This window comes from Callorhinus ursinus, unplaced genomic scaffold, assembly GCF_003265705.2.
Source record: "Callorhinus ursinus isolate GAN/ISIS: 27379988/994484 unplaced genomic scaffold, GSC_fseal_2.0 scaffold24, whole genome shotgun sequence".
Lineage (NCBI taxonomy): Eukaryota > Metazoa > Chordata > Mammalia > Carnivora > Otariidae > Callorhinus > Callorhinus ursinus.
In genome coordinates, this window is record NW_027397086.1 from 15,851,093 (window position 1) to 15,867,911 (window position 16,819).

Here is a 16,819-nt window from a genome sequence, read left to right on the forward strand (position 1 = left end):
AAATGGGGACATTCATATGTGTCTAGTCTGCTGAATGTATCTGGCCACAGCACAGAAATTTTGCTATTATCGAAGAGCGTATGTGCCAGAAGTTAAAGATTTTGTATTAATATAAGAAGTCATGGGTAAAAGAAACAAAGAGATCAGTTAGGAGGCTGTTGTTCTAATTCAGGCAAGAGAGGCAAACAGGTGGCTGGGACCAGGGGAGAGCAATAGAGAAAATGAGAAGCAAGTGCCCATGAGTGAGGCAGCTCACATAGTGCATTGGGTCTTGTGAGGGACATCAGCCAATACCATGATAAGAATTTCCTAAAAGGGGGTCTTGCCACAGAAAGGGGAGTGAGAACAGGACGTATCCAGAGACAAAGAAGTTTGGGACTAAAAGTTTTATAATTCTGGACCATCAGAACCAGAAAGATCCTTGAAGACACCATCTAGCCTAACTCCCTCTTATTATTGATGAGGCTCCTGAGACACAGAGATCCACATGGACACTTACCCGAAGCCAGTCAGCAAGTTGGTGGCAGAACCAGGACCTAAACTCCCAAGACTGTGCTTCGTTGCCATGTTCCCCTGGGACCTGGATCAGCTGGAATATTTTGGAGCCAACAAACCACATGAAGGCAAGGGAAAGGGAATGGAATGACCATGGGGCATTTATGGTGCCAAGCACCACAGGGGTGACTTTTCATATACTTAACCCTTTATTTCTACAAATAGGCACTTCATTCCCACTTTCCCCATGAAAAGAGTGAAGTTCAAGAAGGTTAAGGCATCTACCCAAGAATATGTGCCTAGAAATGGGGCAGAGCATGTTTGTACGCATTTCGGCATGAGCCGGGATTGTGCGGTCAGGGGATTCCATCTAGAGCGTGAGCACAGGTAAAGGACTAGCCTTTTTTATCCACAGTCTTGTGTTTACTTAGGAAACAGTCCTGCTCAGGGAACTGGGCTCAAAGTCAAGATCAGCTGATTCAACAAGGCGCCCCTGCAGGCAAAGCTGGCAGAATAAAGGTTTCAACTCCTCTCCATGGGTGAGAAAATTCTGTATAGAATGGGAAAAAATGGCTTTAAGAGAGGGCAACCTAGACAGAAGGGCCTGGGTCTGCTGGCCATGGGGAGCTATGGAAGATTTGGGAGCGGGGAAGGCTATTCTCTCTTGGGAGAGGCTGACCCTGTATGACACCCCTCACAGTGAATTTCCAATGGCCCCCATTCCTTTACCTCCTCCAGCAGCCCACCAAAGCCTGGCCTCGAAGATCTTCTGTTTATGCTGCAGAGACTGTGAAGAGCCCTGTGCCGTGGGTGACTCCAAGGTCCCCAGTCAAACCCAAGAGCCTCAGCCATCGACCTGCAGTAGGTCCCAGACAAGAACGCCCCTCCTGGCCTCTCTCGACCTTATTGTGTTCATCCCTCTTCTGCTGAGATATCCTCAGATTTCCTTCAGCTTTTGAGTGGTAATTCCAACCTAACATCAGGTGGGGCTTCTAACCCAAACTGGTAAACAATAGGCAGGGAGACCATGGAAGTGGCTGGCACGGTCCCCTTAGGTGAGATGGAGCAGTTCAACAGCAGGAGAAAAACTCCCATGGCAGATTTTGCCAGAAATCCACCGTGAGGGTTTTTCAAATCTCCCCCCAGAAATCATTTCACAATAAAAACCCAGAGCCTTACAAACGTCAATCCTTTTTCCCAAGATAATAACCATGATAGTGACTGAGCCCCTATTACATGCAAGGCACTGTCTAGGCATTAGGGACCCACCGTGATCAGGTGAGTCCCCCACTGTTTCAGAGCGGACACAGGAGAACAGCGATATGATTTGATCCCTACAATAACCCTGAGAAGGGGACATGATTACCCAAAATGGATGTGTCATTTTGCAGCTCTGAAAACAGGCATGGGAGGGGAGCGATTGGCTGCAGTTACACATCTAGTAAAGGACAGAGCTATTTGTTACAGGACACAGCTCAGTCGGCTGCTATACTTTTAAAAATTTAGAAGTCTATAGAAACAAAGTCTGATATACAACCACATTCACCATAACGGTATTTATGCAGTGAAAATAATCTAATCCCCCCAAAAAGAATATTGGTTAAATGACTCTTGAATTACCTGCAAAATAGAATATTATATAACCATTATTTCTTAAAATTTAGTGACCTGAGAAAAATGTTTCTGATATATCATATATGAAAAAAAGTACAATGTATACATGACATATAGGGTATAATGGGCCCTGTAAAATATGCATAAGAAAAGACGGGGACTGTGATCACATCTGAAGGGATGGGTGTTTGGGGCATTTCTATTTCTACTTCATACTCTTCAATATTTCGCAGCTTTTCTGTAATGGACATGCACTCACATTTATAAGCAGAGAAAAAGGTAAACTTTATGTTTTGGAAAAAATATATGTATTTTGAACCCAGCATGTGCGTATGAGCGGGAACACTCAGAAGACCGGAGGAGGGAGACCCAGGTGGGCCCCACCCCATAATCACCACCACCGGCCCGCATGCAACACACCTTCACTTCTGTCACCTCTCCTGAGCCTCCCCACCTGACAGTGTGGAATTATCACTACCAGGCTTGCAGAAGGAGGAGGTGGCCAGCAAGAACTCCAATGTAGATGCTAACGAAGCCTCCCGCTTACCTTTGGGACAACCTCTCATCCACCCAGAAAAGAGAGCCTCCTCCACCAGCAACAATGAGTATGAAAGTGAGTCCCGAACTGGGGTCCCCACACTGACCAGGAACCCCCATTCTCCAGATGACTAAATTCCCCTGATATATGAGCTAAGCCAGATGGGGTGACAGGAGAGACAGGACCACTCCCACCAGGAAGCTACAGTCATATTCTAGAACATGTGGGAGCAATTCCAGGAGGCTGAAACCTGCCTGCATGACCTCCCGAGCTAAGAATTACACGAGCAGCAGCAGGTCTGGGAGCAAAGGACACATATCCAGGCTTCTCTGCTAAACTCATGTCTGCACTGGCCACTAGAGGGTAAGTCCCAGGAAGACAGCTGTGTTCCCCCAAACCCAGCCAGGTGCGTGGCAAGTCAACAATGCCAGAAGATGCTTGTGGACTAGAGTGTAGTTCAGCCAGCGGCAAAACGCCTCAGGGGCATGGAAGAAGGACAGAATCCCAGTCCAGGAAGAAGAAATGCCACATGACTGCGCACCGACCCCACTTGGGTGACCTGGCTTAGCTCACGGCCACCCTGGGAGGCCGGCTGCTGACAGCTAAGGACCAGCCCAGCCCAGACATCTCAGAATTCCCAAAACAGCTACACCCTCCCTGCAAACAGAATCTCACACAAAGTCCAATTGCAATAAAAGAGCAAAGGTGGTCCTGCTGGACTTGAATCGCGAGTAGGGCCTGGGAGCCCCAGGAGCTCTGCCCCTCCCTCCCTCATGCCTCCCAACCCCCACAGGGCTCCGTGGAACACAGTTTAAAAACCCACCTCCCGTTGTATAGAGAAGACTGAGGCCCACAGGGGGAAGGGACTTTCCAAAAGTCCACCGGGAGGTAAGGTTAGTATTAGAACCAGAATGGGCCCATTGCTCTCACTTTCCAGGCCACTGCTCTTTGCAAGTCACCTGATCATCACTGAATACACCAATGAAGTACAAACACAGAACCTATTGACATGTGTCCCTGTCACAAAGGACTTCTGAGTCCTGGCCTGGGGTCCAGGTGGCTCACCCAGTATTCCAGAATCTGATGGTGATCAGGGCTGGAGGTGACCAGAATGGTCCATCCAAGCCCAATGCAAAGGTTCCTCCCAGCGTCATCATTTCTTCCTTTCTTCTTTTAGAACGGAACACACATGTGTGCCCAAGAGGCTTTTATAAGAGAAACCTAAACTGCTACTCTCAGGATCACTGGCCATTCCAGCCGTGCCACATTGGGAGACCCTGAGCATTCTAGTCCACAGCTCCCAGGCAGGCCTCCAGGACTGCACGTTGCTAGAGGGGCTCCGGGAGGAAGGGGGCGGTGAGCAGGGGCCATGAAGACAGATTCAGAAACTCCCCCGGAGGAGAAGAAGATGTCTGAGCCACCTCTGTGCCACCAGCAAGAATCCCTTCAGCTCCTGAAAAAGCCACTGTGGGGGGAGCTGCCTCCGATTAAAGCCCTTGGTGATATCACAAGACTGTGTCTCCTCTCCCCACCCCCCCCCACCACAACCAGGGAGTAGCTCTTCCAAATGCCTTACTGCTTCTAAATACATTGTCACGTCTAACTAAGCTAAAACAAAAAATTTAAGCCTATGGATAGCTTTTTTTGGTCTTGCAATCATCTTTTTTTTTAAGATTTTATTAATTTATTAGAGAGAAAGATAACAGGAGCAGAGGGGCAGAGGGAGAAGCAGACTCCCCACTGAGCAGGGAGCCGGATTGGGGGGGGGGCTTGATCCCAGGACCCTGGGATCATGACCGGAGCTGAATGGAAACACTTAACCCACTGAGCCACCCAGGTGCCCCCGTTTTGAAATCATCTTGAACTTACTGAAAAGTTGCAATAGGACAAAGAACTCCTATTTACTTTTCACCCCGATTCCGCAATTGTTACATCTCCCCCACATGCTCTACCCTGTCTTTTCTCTCTTCCTGTTAGTTTTTCTGAACCACGTGAGAGCGAGTGGTGCACATCAGATCCCATTACCCCTGAATACTTCAGGGTGCATTTCCTAGAAACAACGATAATATTCTCTTACATAACTTCAGGACACTTCTTGAAAACATGAAATTCAACACTGATATACTACTATCATCAATTGCCCCCCCCCCCCGCCCAAACCTCTTCCAGCTGCTTTGTTGCCCCATGCAGGATCGAATCCAACCTCATGAGTCCCGTGTCGTCGTCATGTCCCCCGCAGTGTTTTCTAATCTGGAACGATTCTGTCCCCCATGAGCTTCACATTTCTGAAGCATACAGGCATGATTGTCTAAGGCATCCCCCCAATTTGTGTTTATCCTAAGATGCCAGTTTTGCATGTTTGGCAGGAAGACCACAGAAGTGACACTGTATCCTCCCCATATCAAGGGACACCTGGTGGAGGTAGGTCCTGCCATGGGTGACATTAACTAGATCCCTTGCTTAAGGTGGGTTTTGCTGCCAGGCTTCTCCACTGCAAATGACTATCTTTCCCTTTGGAATGAATGAGTCATTTGGGGAGAGACTCTGTCAATATCCCATTGCTCATCAAACTCTCCCTCACTAGTTTAAGTGTCTAGAACCTGCCCCCCCCACCCCGAGAAGAAGCTGGGCATGCTAGCATACTATTCTAAGGAGAAGAGATGCATGGGGCAGAATCGCCGAGCTGATCTGATGGGCATGGTGCAGAGCATAGCCTCATGCACAGAGGGAAGGGCCACTGGAGAGAGGATCCAGGTCCTCCCCCACTCCTCCCTGACGTTGTGGTCCAGTCAAACCCCTCTGCCCCCAACATTCCCTGGTTCCCTGGCTCTGTGACATCACAGCCTCCTCTCTGCTCTGCCGGCTAAGCAGGAGGGGGTATATTTCTGTACTTAAAGGGACAGTGTGTCCACCACTCCTGGACACCTTTGCTATAGGAAGCAGACGCCACCCCTAACCTGCCTTGACCCCACCGTTTCTGTCTCTGGGCCCCAGTCTCCCCATTTGTGCTGAATGAGCCCTAAGGGCTCCTCCAGCTCCAGAAGGCTTCCTGTTGGACCTTGCTGCGTCTTTCTTGGTCTGGTCCAAGTGCTGTGGGTCACTGGACACCTGAGGCTCACAGCCCAAAGGGCATAACCCAAGGGCCCTTTTCTTTGGCTCCTGTCTCCATCTAGAGGTAGGCACCGGGAGTGCAAGTAACTTCGCACCCTCCCTCCACCCAAGCAAGCGTCTCTCCTACATCACCCTCGGCCCTGTGATTAAACACTCACCACGTGCCAGACACTGGGCTAAGCACTTCACATCTTTACACCACCCAATCCTCATACAACATTCTGGGGTAGGTTTTACCATCCCCATTTTACAAATAGGAAAGCTGAGGTTCAGGGAGGTTGAATTGCTCTAAATGACACAGCAGGGTGCAGCAAGAATTACATCCCCCAAGTTATCTCAGTAATAAAACATACACTCTTAACTGCAATACTGCTCTGCCAAGCTTCAGGGAGGCCTGTTTAAAAGCCACCTGCTGTCAACTCTCCGGAGAGGAGGAGACGTTTCTGAACTTCTCTCTGCCCCTGGAAGTGCCAAGGTGAGGCCCTGAACAGCAGAGGCTCGGGTAACAGACAAAACTATGTTAAAATCCCAGCTGCTCCTCTTGGCTGTGAGACCTGAGAGGCATCTTCGTGGGGCTCAGTTCCACCATCTGAAAAGTTAAATGAGCTCAGAGATGTGAAAGACCTGCCCAAGAAGCTCAATGAAGGTCAGTGTCCTAGACACTGTGGCTCTTTCTCTTGCCCTGTTAACATCCAAGACTGAAGTCACTGGGGACAATGAGGTAAGTACAGAATCAGGATGTTTCTATCCATTTCTATGAGCAGGGAGTAAAAGGTCTGTTAGTGGAAGGGAGAGTAGGGATAATGGCGTGTATATTGTCCAACAGTCAGAGAGGGCTTTTGTGTTGACTCGGGTCCCATTGGAAGGGTACCTACTCTGTGCAAAGCCCTGTGCTCAGTGCTGGGGTCCAAAGGAGAATTGGATGCATCCCTGCCTCCTAGAGAGTGGGAATCTCTCGCTCATGTTCACTGCCATATCCCTCACCTCGTGCCTGGCACCCGTATTCCTCAATAAATATATGCGGAACAAATTTTTAGAACCACAGATTGGAGTCTAGTCTCACAACTAAGCAGGCAGTGAAAGCAGTGTCCATTCAACAAATATCTATTGAGCACTTGCTATGGCATCATGCAAAGACAGGCAATGGCCATGACCCAGGAAAGCCGAGGGGTCTATGGGAGCACAGGAGAGGCCCCCAATTCCTCACGGGTAGAAGAGATGGCTTCCAGGAGGGAGTAGCCCCTGAGCTGAGTCTCCAGTGGGAGGGGTGAGGGAGGTGGGGAGAAGGGCGTGTGCAAAGGCACAGTGGTGACACGCTGAGAGCAAGTTTGGGACACTGCCGGCAGCTCCTATGGCCGGAGGGCGAGGGGCGAGGCTGGGAGGGAATGAGGCTGGCAGAGCCAGCAGGGCCACAGCACCAAGTAGTTCCAAGTAGTAGAACGGGAGCCACTGAGGGCTCGAGGCAGAGGATGACGATGGGATTGGCGCTGGAGGCAGACCGGCTTGCAGGTGAGCCAGGGACATGCGGGGGAAGCTGTGGTCATGGGGGTCCCAGCGAGGGCAGGGGGTGGAGAGTGACAGGCAATGGAGGAGATATCTATGAGGTAGGATCACAATGCCTTGATGGATGATTGAATGTGGAAGGAAGGGGAGGCAGGGGCCAGGAGGAGAGGGGTGTCCCCTTCTCTGACTCCAGACACAACGTGAATAGTGGGACCTGATCCCAGAATAGGGGACATGGGAGGAGCAAAAATATTTTTTTAGGGGGGGATAGGGGAATAAATAGGGAGAATTAAATAGGGGAGATAGGCCTAAATAGAGGGAGAAGGCCTCATGAGAAAAGGTGACGTTTACACCAAGCCACAGAGGAGGTGAGGGATGAGTTCCATGGATCTCCAGGGAAGAACATCCCAGGCCGAATGTGCAGCTGGGACGGAGGGGAGGGGAGGGTGGGAGGAGCCAGCAGGGGAGGGGTGGGTGAAAGTAGTGCTGAGATTATCGATTTTTTACAGGGGAGGCCCAGAGGAGGACTTCGGCTTTGATTCTACATGATACGGCACGGGGAGACTCTGAGCTGAGGTGCGACATGACATGACTTGATATCCTAAGAGGATTTTGCCTTGTTAACACTAATGAAGACCAGTGCAGAAGAAGCAGTCAGGAGGCCATTGCAATGACCCAGGTGAGACAGGGTGGTGGCCAGGAGAGGTGGGAAGCCAGTGCCCAAGGGGGAGGCCCTGGAGTGAACCAAAATGTGCAGGGAGTGAATACAGCCGCCATGACGAAAACTCCCCAGAGTGGGGCTTTGGCCACAGGGAAAGGGAAATGAAAACAGGAGAGGGCCAGAGGCCAAGAAGAGAGAAAGAAGTTTGGGAATAAGACAAGGACATACGACCTTGGGTCATCAGAGCTTGGAAGTACCCTTGGAGAAATGGTGCAGCCAACCCCTGCCTGTTTAAGGGGAGCCTAGGCCCAGAGACAGACATGGATAAGCCCAAAGCCACACAGCAAATCAGTGGCAGAGCCAGGACCTGAACCAGCAAAGTTGAGCTGTGTTATCAGCTGATGTGCTGATTCAACAAGGCACCCCTACAGGTAAAGACTGGCAGAGTAAAGGCTCCAAGTCCTTTCCACGGGTAAGACAACTGTGGGCAGGAGAGGAAGGCCTGGTCAGATGTAGGCCCACATAGATGGGCCTGGACGTGCTGGCCACAGGGAGCTACAGGAGGTATGGGCGGGGAAGGGGCATACCTTGGGAGAGACCGGCCCTGTGTGACCCAGTGCTTAAATAACAATGGGCCTCTGGGATTGGGGCTGCAGAGCCAGATGCCCCAGTGCCCTTTCCTCTTCCCACAGCCCACCAAGACATGGCGTCAAAGATCTTCTGTTGTTGCTGCCCAGCCAGCGAGGGGTCCTCTACCACTGCTGTCTCACGTAGTCCCAGGATATCCCAGCAGCATCAGCCGCGGTCCTTCAGTAGGTCCTGGAGTGGATGTGTGGTAGCTGGCAAGAACACTGGGGTTCCCTCTCTGGGTTTCGGTCTCCCCAGCCACCCCCCGCTAGGACACATCAGATTTCTTTCAGTCTTTGGGGGGTTTGGGACTAGTTACCCAAGCCCGTAATAGTGCAGCCTAATGATAATTTATTAGATATATTAGTTAAGATCACTGATGTTAGTCCTATATACTAGTTAAATTCTGCCTCAGCCACTTCCTGAACTTGAGCATGTCACTGAACCTCTCTCTCTGAGCTTCAGCATCGTTCTTTACAAACTGGGGATAATGATAGTACATTACCTACCTCTCAGGTTGTTGGGAGGGTGAGATGAGGCAACCTGTAGACATGCCTAGAATATGGCTCCACGTGGAGAAGGCACTCAGCAGACGCTGAGTGTATGTGTTCTGGTCAGGACCAGCAAAGCTATGCTGATGTAACAAGTAAACTACAAAGTCTCGCTTGCTTAACCCAGTTTGGGGTGTTTTTAGCTCAAGCAAGCAGACCTTTTTTTTTTTAAAGCCATCAATAACATGAGCAGTCCCCACGTGGGCTGTGACGAAGACTGTTTATCCATGTGTAATTCAAAGCCTTTACCGAGAATCAACATTTTCCTTCACTCTTTCAGATCTGAACACAGATTCTCGCAAGAATGGTTTCCAAAAGAGATACGCACACCACCCCGCCAACAACTGGATACTGAACAGATGCACTCTTGGGAGGCCCTGAGCATTCTAGTCGGCAGCGCCCATGCTGTGTGGCTGCTCGAGCAGCTCCTCCAGGAGGAAGGGGGCGGTGAGCAGGAGGCTATGAAGATGGATTCAGAAACTCCCCTGGAGGAGGAGGAGATGTCTGAGCCACCCCTGTGCCACCAGCAAGAGTCACGCCAGCCACTGCGGGAGGGGCTGCATCCAATTAAAGTCTCTGGTTGCATCACAGGACGGTGTCCCTCCTTCTTTCCCTTCCCCTGGTCCTGCTTCTGAGATTCCTTTGAATGTGGAGCAATTAGAACCTGGCATCTCTTGTAAAGAAATGTGGTTTAATCATTCTCAAACACTCTCAGTCACTCCTAACCAGCCTAACGAGGAAGTGCTTCGGAGAGGCCGGTGAGTGTAACGGATGGCTCTAAGTGGATGCTGTTAATAAACATCTAGAGCTTGAGGGCACAATTCTCATCTGCTGTGAGACTCCATTTGGGGCTCAGGGCCATCATGAACAGTGGGGCAGGTTGCGCACAACTCTGCAACGATCCAGCAGCCCTAGGGTAATGCAACACACCGCCGGTGCAGAGGTACCGCGATGCTTGCGAAACACAGTGCATACGCTGGAGACCCTGCGTGGCTCCACCTTTAGCCAGTGAACCAGGCACGGGAGCCTATCACCTCAACATAATAGGACAATTTGGGGGGAGTAAAAGAATGGGAAGCATGTGGCAACCAACATGGGGGTTTGGGGAAGGCTTCCTGGAAGAGACAGTTGCTTGAGTTTTCTGGGTGTTGAAAGGGAACTCACCAGGCAGACAGGAGGGGTATGGTATTCCCGAAGGGGGAACGAAATCAACGAAGTTGGAAGACAGAGGCACAATGTGGTATGGGTGTGAAGGTAGCGAACTTCCATGTTTGGAATGACTAAAGTGAAAACTTATAGAAGGCTCTGAAGGTTACACCAAAGGCAGTGGCAGAGCTGAACCTTGAACCCAGGAAGCCTGATTCCAGAGTTGACACTCTTAACCAACCAGTTATGCTGCCCTTCACAATGACGGGAGAGTGACATCCAGTTAATGCTCTTGGCTCCCAAATGGGCTGTGCATTGCCTGCACTTCAAACAGGGAGCTGGGCCCTTGAAATCTTTTTCCTTTGGCAACTGGTACAATGTTAAGCCTTGTCAGTAGGAGGCACTGGAGACACTTGAGGAAGAAGGGTCTTTCCCTCCTGGTTCCAGTGCACTCATCTTAGCAGGCTCCTGCAGTCCACGCAGTTCCTCCAATCATCTGGTTTTGGCAGTGCACACGGCTTCCCAAGCACCCAGTTCCTGCTGTGCAGAAGCTTCTCCAACATCAAGCTCCTGCAGTGGAGACAACTTTCCAGCACCCAGATCCTGTGTGGTGGTTAGTAGTACTTAGCAGTGAACAGCTTCTCCCAGTGCCCACCAACAAACTGGGAAGTACCTCCATCTCTCTATGATAGCTTTCCCTGGCACCTTCAAGTGCAGATTTCTAGAACATTCTATCAACACAGCAGCTCAGAGATTTCTCTGCATCCAGGAAGCCATAGCTATGCTATGTCCTTCCCTACAAGGTCCAGATTTCACCTGGGGACAGGGTGTGGAGGGAACTTCCTTGGGGGCTCGCTCTCCACCCAAGGGGTGGTAGCTAGCTGTTCCTTCCATGGGCCCATGGGCTTTTCTATATTCTTTGGCATCTCTTCTTACTTACCAATCCATTATGCAACTTCCCTGTTACACTTAATCATTCTTTCTATCAAACTTCCCATATTCGAATGACCGTGTAGTTTTTGCCTTCTGATGGGACCCCGATTGACACAAACACCTCAGGAGAGGCGGCCAGGGTGGTTAGCCACAAGAGGAGCCCCGGGACGGAGAGGAGAGCCCCGAGTTACAGTAGATTTCTCAGGCAAAGCTGGCCAGTTCCTAACTCAGAAGCATACAGAGAAGAAGGTTCTGGGAAAGGAGGTTCTTGACTTCTGCCACGCAGAGAACTGAGAAGGGAGGTGGGCTTGAGGTCAGGTTGACAACACACAGAAGATCATTTCACCTTGCGCTAGGTCAAGCTGCAGGAGCCTAGGGGATGTCTAGGGGGCCACCACTTGAAGGAGGCTGGAAATACATAGCTGGAAAGGATAAAAGAACAATGGTTGGAAGGAAGCAAGAGGGCTTGCTAATTGCGTATGCCTTATCAGTTCAGTAGGCTCAAGCACCTCTTCCACTCAGGGGAAGACACCCCGGGAGCGTCGGTCAGGTGGAGAGAAAGTATGTTCCCCTGGGGCCCCTTTGTCCTCCATCCTTCTCTCCTACCAGTTGTCACACTGCACGCCCGGGACCCACCCTCTGACCCAGCTTCTTCTCATCCTATGCATTCCTCCCCACCTGCCATGCAAGGGCCCACCTTCCTTCCCCAGAGAGCCCCCGTGTTCCCGAGGTGCTGGAACGGTGGCCTGCAGCAGGTGCTCCTGAAATGTCACTTCCTGCTCTGATCATTTAGAAGCCTCTCCACAGAGGGATGAGAAATCTATCCCAACCCTACTCTTCTCAGAAGCAAAAGTAAATCCACTCTAAAGGATTATCCAGAGTCTTGTATATCTCTTCAATTGTTCACTTTTTAAAAGGAGTCTAGCACTCAATCAAAAGATACCAAGAACACCAGAAGATAAGAGAGACCAACTGACCGAAAAGCAAAAGAAATGCATCTCACAGAAGAACCAGAAACTGGAGTCAGCAAACATGCACTTTAACATATTGAAGAAAACAGGCGACGAGATGGGTAATTTCATCTGAACACTGTAACCTGTATTAAAAAGTTAATTAAACATCTTAGGACTGGATCCCAGGCGAGCTGAAATGAAGAACTCAATCGAAAGGATTAACCACCTATCGTTAACACAAAGGAAGGCAGGAGGAATGAAGCAGAACGGAGCAGTAGAAAACGTTGAGACTGAATCATGAAGAACCAAAACCATGGGAAATGCAGAGCCATCGAGATGCAGAGAAAAGTTGTTCGACACATGGCATGAGAGCCTCAGAGGGAGATGAGAAAGAACAGGGGAGAAGCTACGATGGAAGAAGCCGTGTCAGGGATCCCAGATGTGTCGGGGAGCCCAAGCAGGAGAAGCTAAAGGAAGCTACACCTGGATGCACACACCACGCCTGCCAAAGCCCCCAGCAGATCAGAAGAGCAACAGACAGAGAGCTGACTTTGCAAATGCAAACAAAGCAAGCCAAGGACATCTTCCAAAGTTGATGTGGTCGTGGGGGTTTTTTTTGACATCTTCCAAAGTTGGTGTGGTCGTGGGGTTTTTTGACATCTTCCAAATTTTTATTTATTTTTATTTTTTTAGAATGAGAGACAGAGAGCATGAGAGGGAAGAGGGTCAGAGGGAGAAGCAGACCCCCTGCTGAGCAGGTAGCCCGATGCGGGACTCAATCCCGGGACTCCAGGATCATGACCTGAGCCGAAGGCAGTCGCTTAACCAACTGAGCCACCCAGGCGCCCAACATCTTCCCAATTTTTAAAGAAAATAGCTGTAGTGCCCTAGAATTCTTGATGCACCAAAAATATAGAGGCTTTTCGGCAAACAAAAACTCCCATCTGTCAGCCGAGAGTCTGTATGGGAAGGAAAATGCCAAAGGTAGTTCTAAATGTACTGCATACTCTCCTGGACTGAAGAAAAATTCCAAAGGTAGTTCCAGGAAAAGGAGAATAATCATGGATAAATGTGTGGAAATGCAGGAAGAAACAAAAAGTAAAAGGTAACAGATAAAGAGTAATAAAAAGTAAACATGGGGATAAATCTAAGTGCTGGTTATATAATAATGTCTGTTGTGGTTTAAGACAGAGAATTGAGGGGCGCCTGGGTGGCTCAGTTGGGCGTCTGCCTTCAGCTCTGGTCACGATCCTGGAGTCCCGGGATCGAGTCCCACATCGGACTCCCTGCTCGGCGGGGAGTCTGCTTCTCCCTCTGACCCTCCCCCCCCTCATGCTCTCTCTCTCTCTCAAATAAATAAATCTTTTTTAAAAAAAAAAGTGAACTAAGAGATACGTTCACACAAAAACTTATACGTAATTGTTCTCAGCAGCATTATTCACAGAAGCCAAAAAGTGGAAACCCAGCTGAAGAAGGATAAACAAAATGGGATATATCCATGTAATGGAATATCATTCAGGAATAATAAGGAATTAATAATTAATCATAAGGAAAATGATACATGCTATAACATGGAGGAATCTTGAAAACATTTTGTTACTACTAGAAAAGCTTGACATAAAAGGACATATACTGTATGTTTCCATTTATAGGAAATGTCCAGAAGGGGAAAATCCAGAGATAGAAAGCAGATCAGCAGTTGTCAGGGCTGGGGGGCGGGGGGGACAGAGCGACTGCTAATGGGTATGGGGTTTTGGGGGGAGGCATGGGGAAGGTGATGAAAATGTTCTAGAATAAAATAGTTGTCATGGGGGCGCCTGGGTGGCTCAGTTGGTTAAGCGACTGCCTTCGGCTCAGGTCATGATCCTGGAGTCCCGGGATCGAGTCCCGCGTCGGGCTCCCTGCTCGGCGGGGAGTCTGCTTCTCCCTCTGACCCTCTTCCCTCTCGTGCTATCTCTCATTCTCTCTCTCTCAAATAAATAAATAAAAAATCTTAAAAAAAAAATAGTTGTCATGGTCATGCAATCCTGTGAATATACTGAAAACCACTGAACTGTATACTTTAAAACGATGAGTTTTGGGGGGCGCCTGGGTGGCTCAGTCAGTTAAGCATCAGACTCTTGGTTTGGGCTCAGATCATGACTTCACGGTCATGAAATCAAGCCCCAAAAGGCTCAGCATGGAGTCTGCTTGGGATACTTTCCCTCTGCCCCTCACTCATGTGCGTGCGCATGCTCTCTCTCTCTTCTGGAAAAAAAAAAAATCTTTAAAACAGTGAGTTCTGGGACTTCCACTCGTGCGTGAGGCAAGCGGAGCCAGAGTCAAGACCAGAGGCCGAACTCGGGATCTGACAAGATGGCCGGGCTGCCCCGAAGGATTATCAAGGAAACCCAGCGTTTGCTGGCAGAACCAGTTCCTGGCATTAAAGCAGAACCAGATGAGAGTAACGCCCATTATTTTCATGTGGTCATTGCTGGCCCCCAGGATTCCCCCTTCGAGGGAGGGACTTTTAAGCTTGAACTATTCCTACCAGAAGAATACCTGATGGCAGCCCCTAAAGTACATTCCATGACCAAAATTTATCATCCTAATGTAGACAAGTTGGGAAGAATATGTTTAGATATTTTGAAAGCTAAGTGGTCCCCAGCACTGCAGATCCGCACAGTTCTGCTATCGATCCAGGCTTTGTTAAGTGCTCCCAATCCAGATGATCCATTAGCAAAGGATGTAGCGGAGCAGTGGAAGACCAACGAAGCCCAAGCCATAGAAACAGCTAGAGCATGGACTAGGCTATATGCCATGAATAATATTTAAAATCGATCTGATCATCAAGTTCTCCTGTTCTCCTGTTCTGCCAAGACTTCTTCCTTTTTTGTTTGCATTTAATGGACACAGTCTTAGAAACATTACAGAATAAAAGCCCAGACATCTTCAGTCCTTTGGTGATTAAATGCACATTAGCAAACCTATGTCTTGTCCTGATTCACTGTTGTAAAGCATGAGCGGAGGCTAGAAGTACCATCCGGATTGTTGTGAAACGTTTAAAAGCAGTGGCCCTTCTCTGCTTTTATTCATTTCCCCCATCATGGTTTGAGTACAAAGCACTGTGAATGAAGGTAGTTGTCAGGGTTAGCTGCAGTGGTGTGGGTGTTTTTATTACTTTTTTTCAGGGGGAGAGGTAGTTTTATTTTAACTTTATGGGCTCCTTTCCCTTTTATGGTGATCTAATTGCATTGGTTAAAAGCAGCTAACCAGTTCTTTAGAATATGCTCTCTAGCCAAGTCTAACTTTATTTAGATGCTGTAGATGGACAAGCTTGATTGCTTGAACCAAAATGGGAACATTAAACAAACATCACAGCCCTCACTAATAACATTGTGACTTGCTGTCAAGTGTGGAATCCTTCCTTCAAGAAAAAGCTTGTGACCATTTTGTATGGCTTGTCTGGAAACTTCTGTAAATCTTATGTTTTAGTAAAATATTTTTTGTTATTCTACTTTGCCTTTGTACAGTTTATTTTACTGTGTTTATTTCATTTTCCCAATGTGACAATCGTATTTAAAAATTAAAACTGATGGAACATTCTCTTTTGGTCTTCACCATCTGACAAGTTGATCCGGCAGGAGGTGGATTTTGCCAGTTTCTTTTCCCTGATGCAAACTTGTGTTAAGATGTCACTGATTGGAGTATTTATAAGCTGGCCCTGAGCATGCATAAAGCATTGGTATTTGATATTTTTTTTACCTCCTAGAAATCTGAATAAATGTGTTTGTGTTGTCTGATTAGATGATAAGTGTCTTGCCATGATGTTTGAAACTTACTGTACAGGAGAGTCACAGCAAAGCGGCAGTTGTGACTGACTGGGTAGGACTCACATGTTGTGCCACATCTGTTTGTGTCTGGCATTTGGGATATGACCTTTTTCTTAGTTCTTGTCTGGAAACTTCATGTGTAACCACTGGTATGTGCTACTAGGAAACACTAATCTGATAATCATTTGGGGTTGCTGAGCCATTTATGAGGCTTCCTTATAGACCTGATGAGCAGATCTCAAGCAGCCAGCTTGCGTAAGTGTCATCTGAAAGGTTTCTTCCTTTGAGAGTTATCAGATCCTCAGTTAATGACTCTTTCATCCTTCAGTATTTGCTGTGGGAGCTCCTATTGTTTGATATTCAGTAATTTTTTTCTGCATTGACAGAGTTCCTCCCCTCAAAAAACCATTCTTTCCCACCCTTCTCCATATCGAATTCCCTATCCTTGTTCTTTGTAAGTCCTCAGTGTAGCCAGTCCTGAGTATGTAAATGTTAACCCGCAGGTTGGAACCTTTGTCTCTCGCAATTTAAGGTGATGGATATTGTAGCCCGTCTGAATTTCCCCCACTCTTGATTCTCATAACTTCTGGAGTTTCTTCAGAATGTGGTGTATTTTACTGTGCTCCTATGTAAGATGAAGAATTATCTATTACAATTACATTTTCAACATAAAAAAAACCAGTGAGTTTTATGCTATGTGAATTACATCCATCTCAATTTTTTAAAACAATGTAAAAAAAAAAATGTGTCAGAAGTAAAAGGCAAGGGGCGCCTGGGTGGCTCAGTCGTTAGGCGTCTGCCCTCGGCTCGGGTCATGATCCCGGGGTCCTGGGATCGAGCCCCACATCGGGCTCCCTGCTCCGCGGGAAGCCTGC

At 48.5% G+C, this 16,819-nt stretch overlaps 3 protein-coding genes and 1 pseudogene across 4 annotated transcripts in view; 3 read left to right on the forward strand and 1 right to left on the reverse strand.

Moving 5' to 3' along the window:
• TMEM268 (transmembrane protein 268) overlaps positions 1-16,819 on the reverse strand; it is a 44,336-nt gene that overhangs the window by 1,907 nt on the left and 25,610 nt on the right. The gene's annotated exons all lie outside the window — the stretch shown is intronic.
• Positions 1,086-4,237, forward strand: TEX48 (testis expressed 48). Its single transcript, XM_073876741.1, has 3 exons — positions 1,086-1,446; positions 2,555-2,722; positions 3,825-4,237. The coding sequence occupies exons 1-3, from the start codon at positions 1,125-1,127 to the stop codon at positions 3,926-3,928; spliced, it is 594 nt and encodes a 197-aa protein (XP_073732842.1). The 5' UTR covers positions 1,086-1,124; the 3' UTR covers positions 3,929-4,237.
• TEX53 (testis expressed 53) lies at positions 6,288-9,554 on the forward strand. Of its 2 annotated transcripts, none has more exons than XM_025887934.2 (4): positions 6,288-6,479; positions 7,771-7,940; positions 8,615-8,734; positions 9,381-9,554. In XM_025887934.2, the coding sequence occupies exons 3-4, from the start codon at positions 8,626-8,628 to the stop codon at positions 9,479-9,481; spliced, it is 210 nt and encodes a 69-aa protein (XP_025743719.1). In that variant the 5' UTR covers positions 6,288-6,479; positions 7,771-7,940; positions 8,615-8,625; the 3' UTR covers positions 9,482-9,554. The 2 variants fall into 2 exon arrangements, with proteins under 2 accessions (XP_025743719.1, XP_073761953.1); XM_073905852.1 differs by lacking the exon at positions 6,288-6,479 and adding an exon at positions 7,547-7,629.
• On the forward strand, positions 14,352-15,101 carry LOC112836311 (ubiquitin-conjugating enzyme E2 N-like; annotated as a pseudogene).

Coding starts and splice junctions, on each gene's coding strand:
- TEX53 (XM_025887934.2), top strand. CDS start 8,626: ATGGCGTCAAAGATCTTCTGTTGTTGCTGCCCAGCCAGCGAGGGGTCC. Junction 8,735..9,380: donor GCATCAGCCGCGGTCCTTCA/GTAGGTCCTGGA, acceptor TCACTCTTTCAG/ATCTGAACACAGATTCTCGC.
- TEX48 (XM_073876741.1), top strand. CDS start 1,125: ATGGAAGATTTGGGAGCGGGGAAGGCTATTCTCTCTTGGGAGAGGCTG. Junction 1,447..2,554: donor ATATCCTCAGATTTCCTTCA/GCTTTTGAGTGG, acceptor ACCTCTCCTGAG/CCTCCCCACCTGACAGTGTG. Junction 2,723..3,824: donor CAGCAACAATGAGTATGAAA/GTGAGTCCCGAA, acceptor TTCTTCTTTTAG/AACGGAACACACATGTGTGC.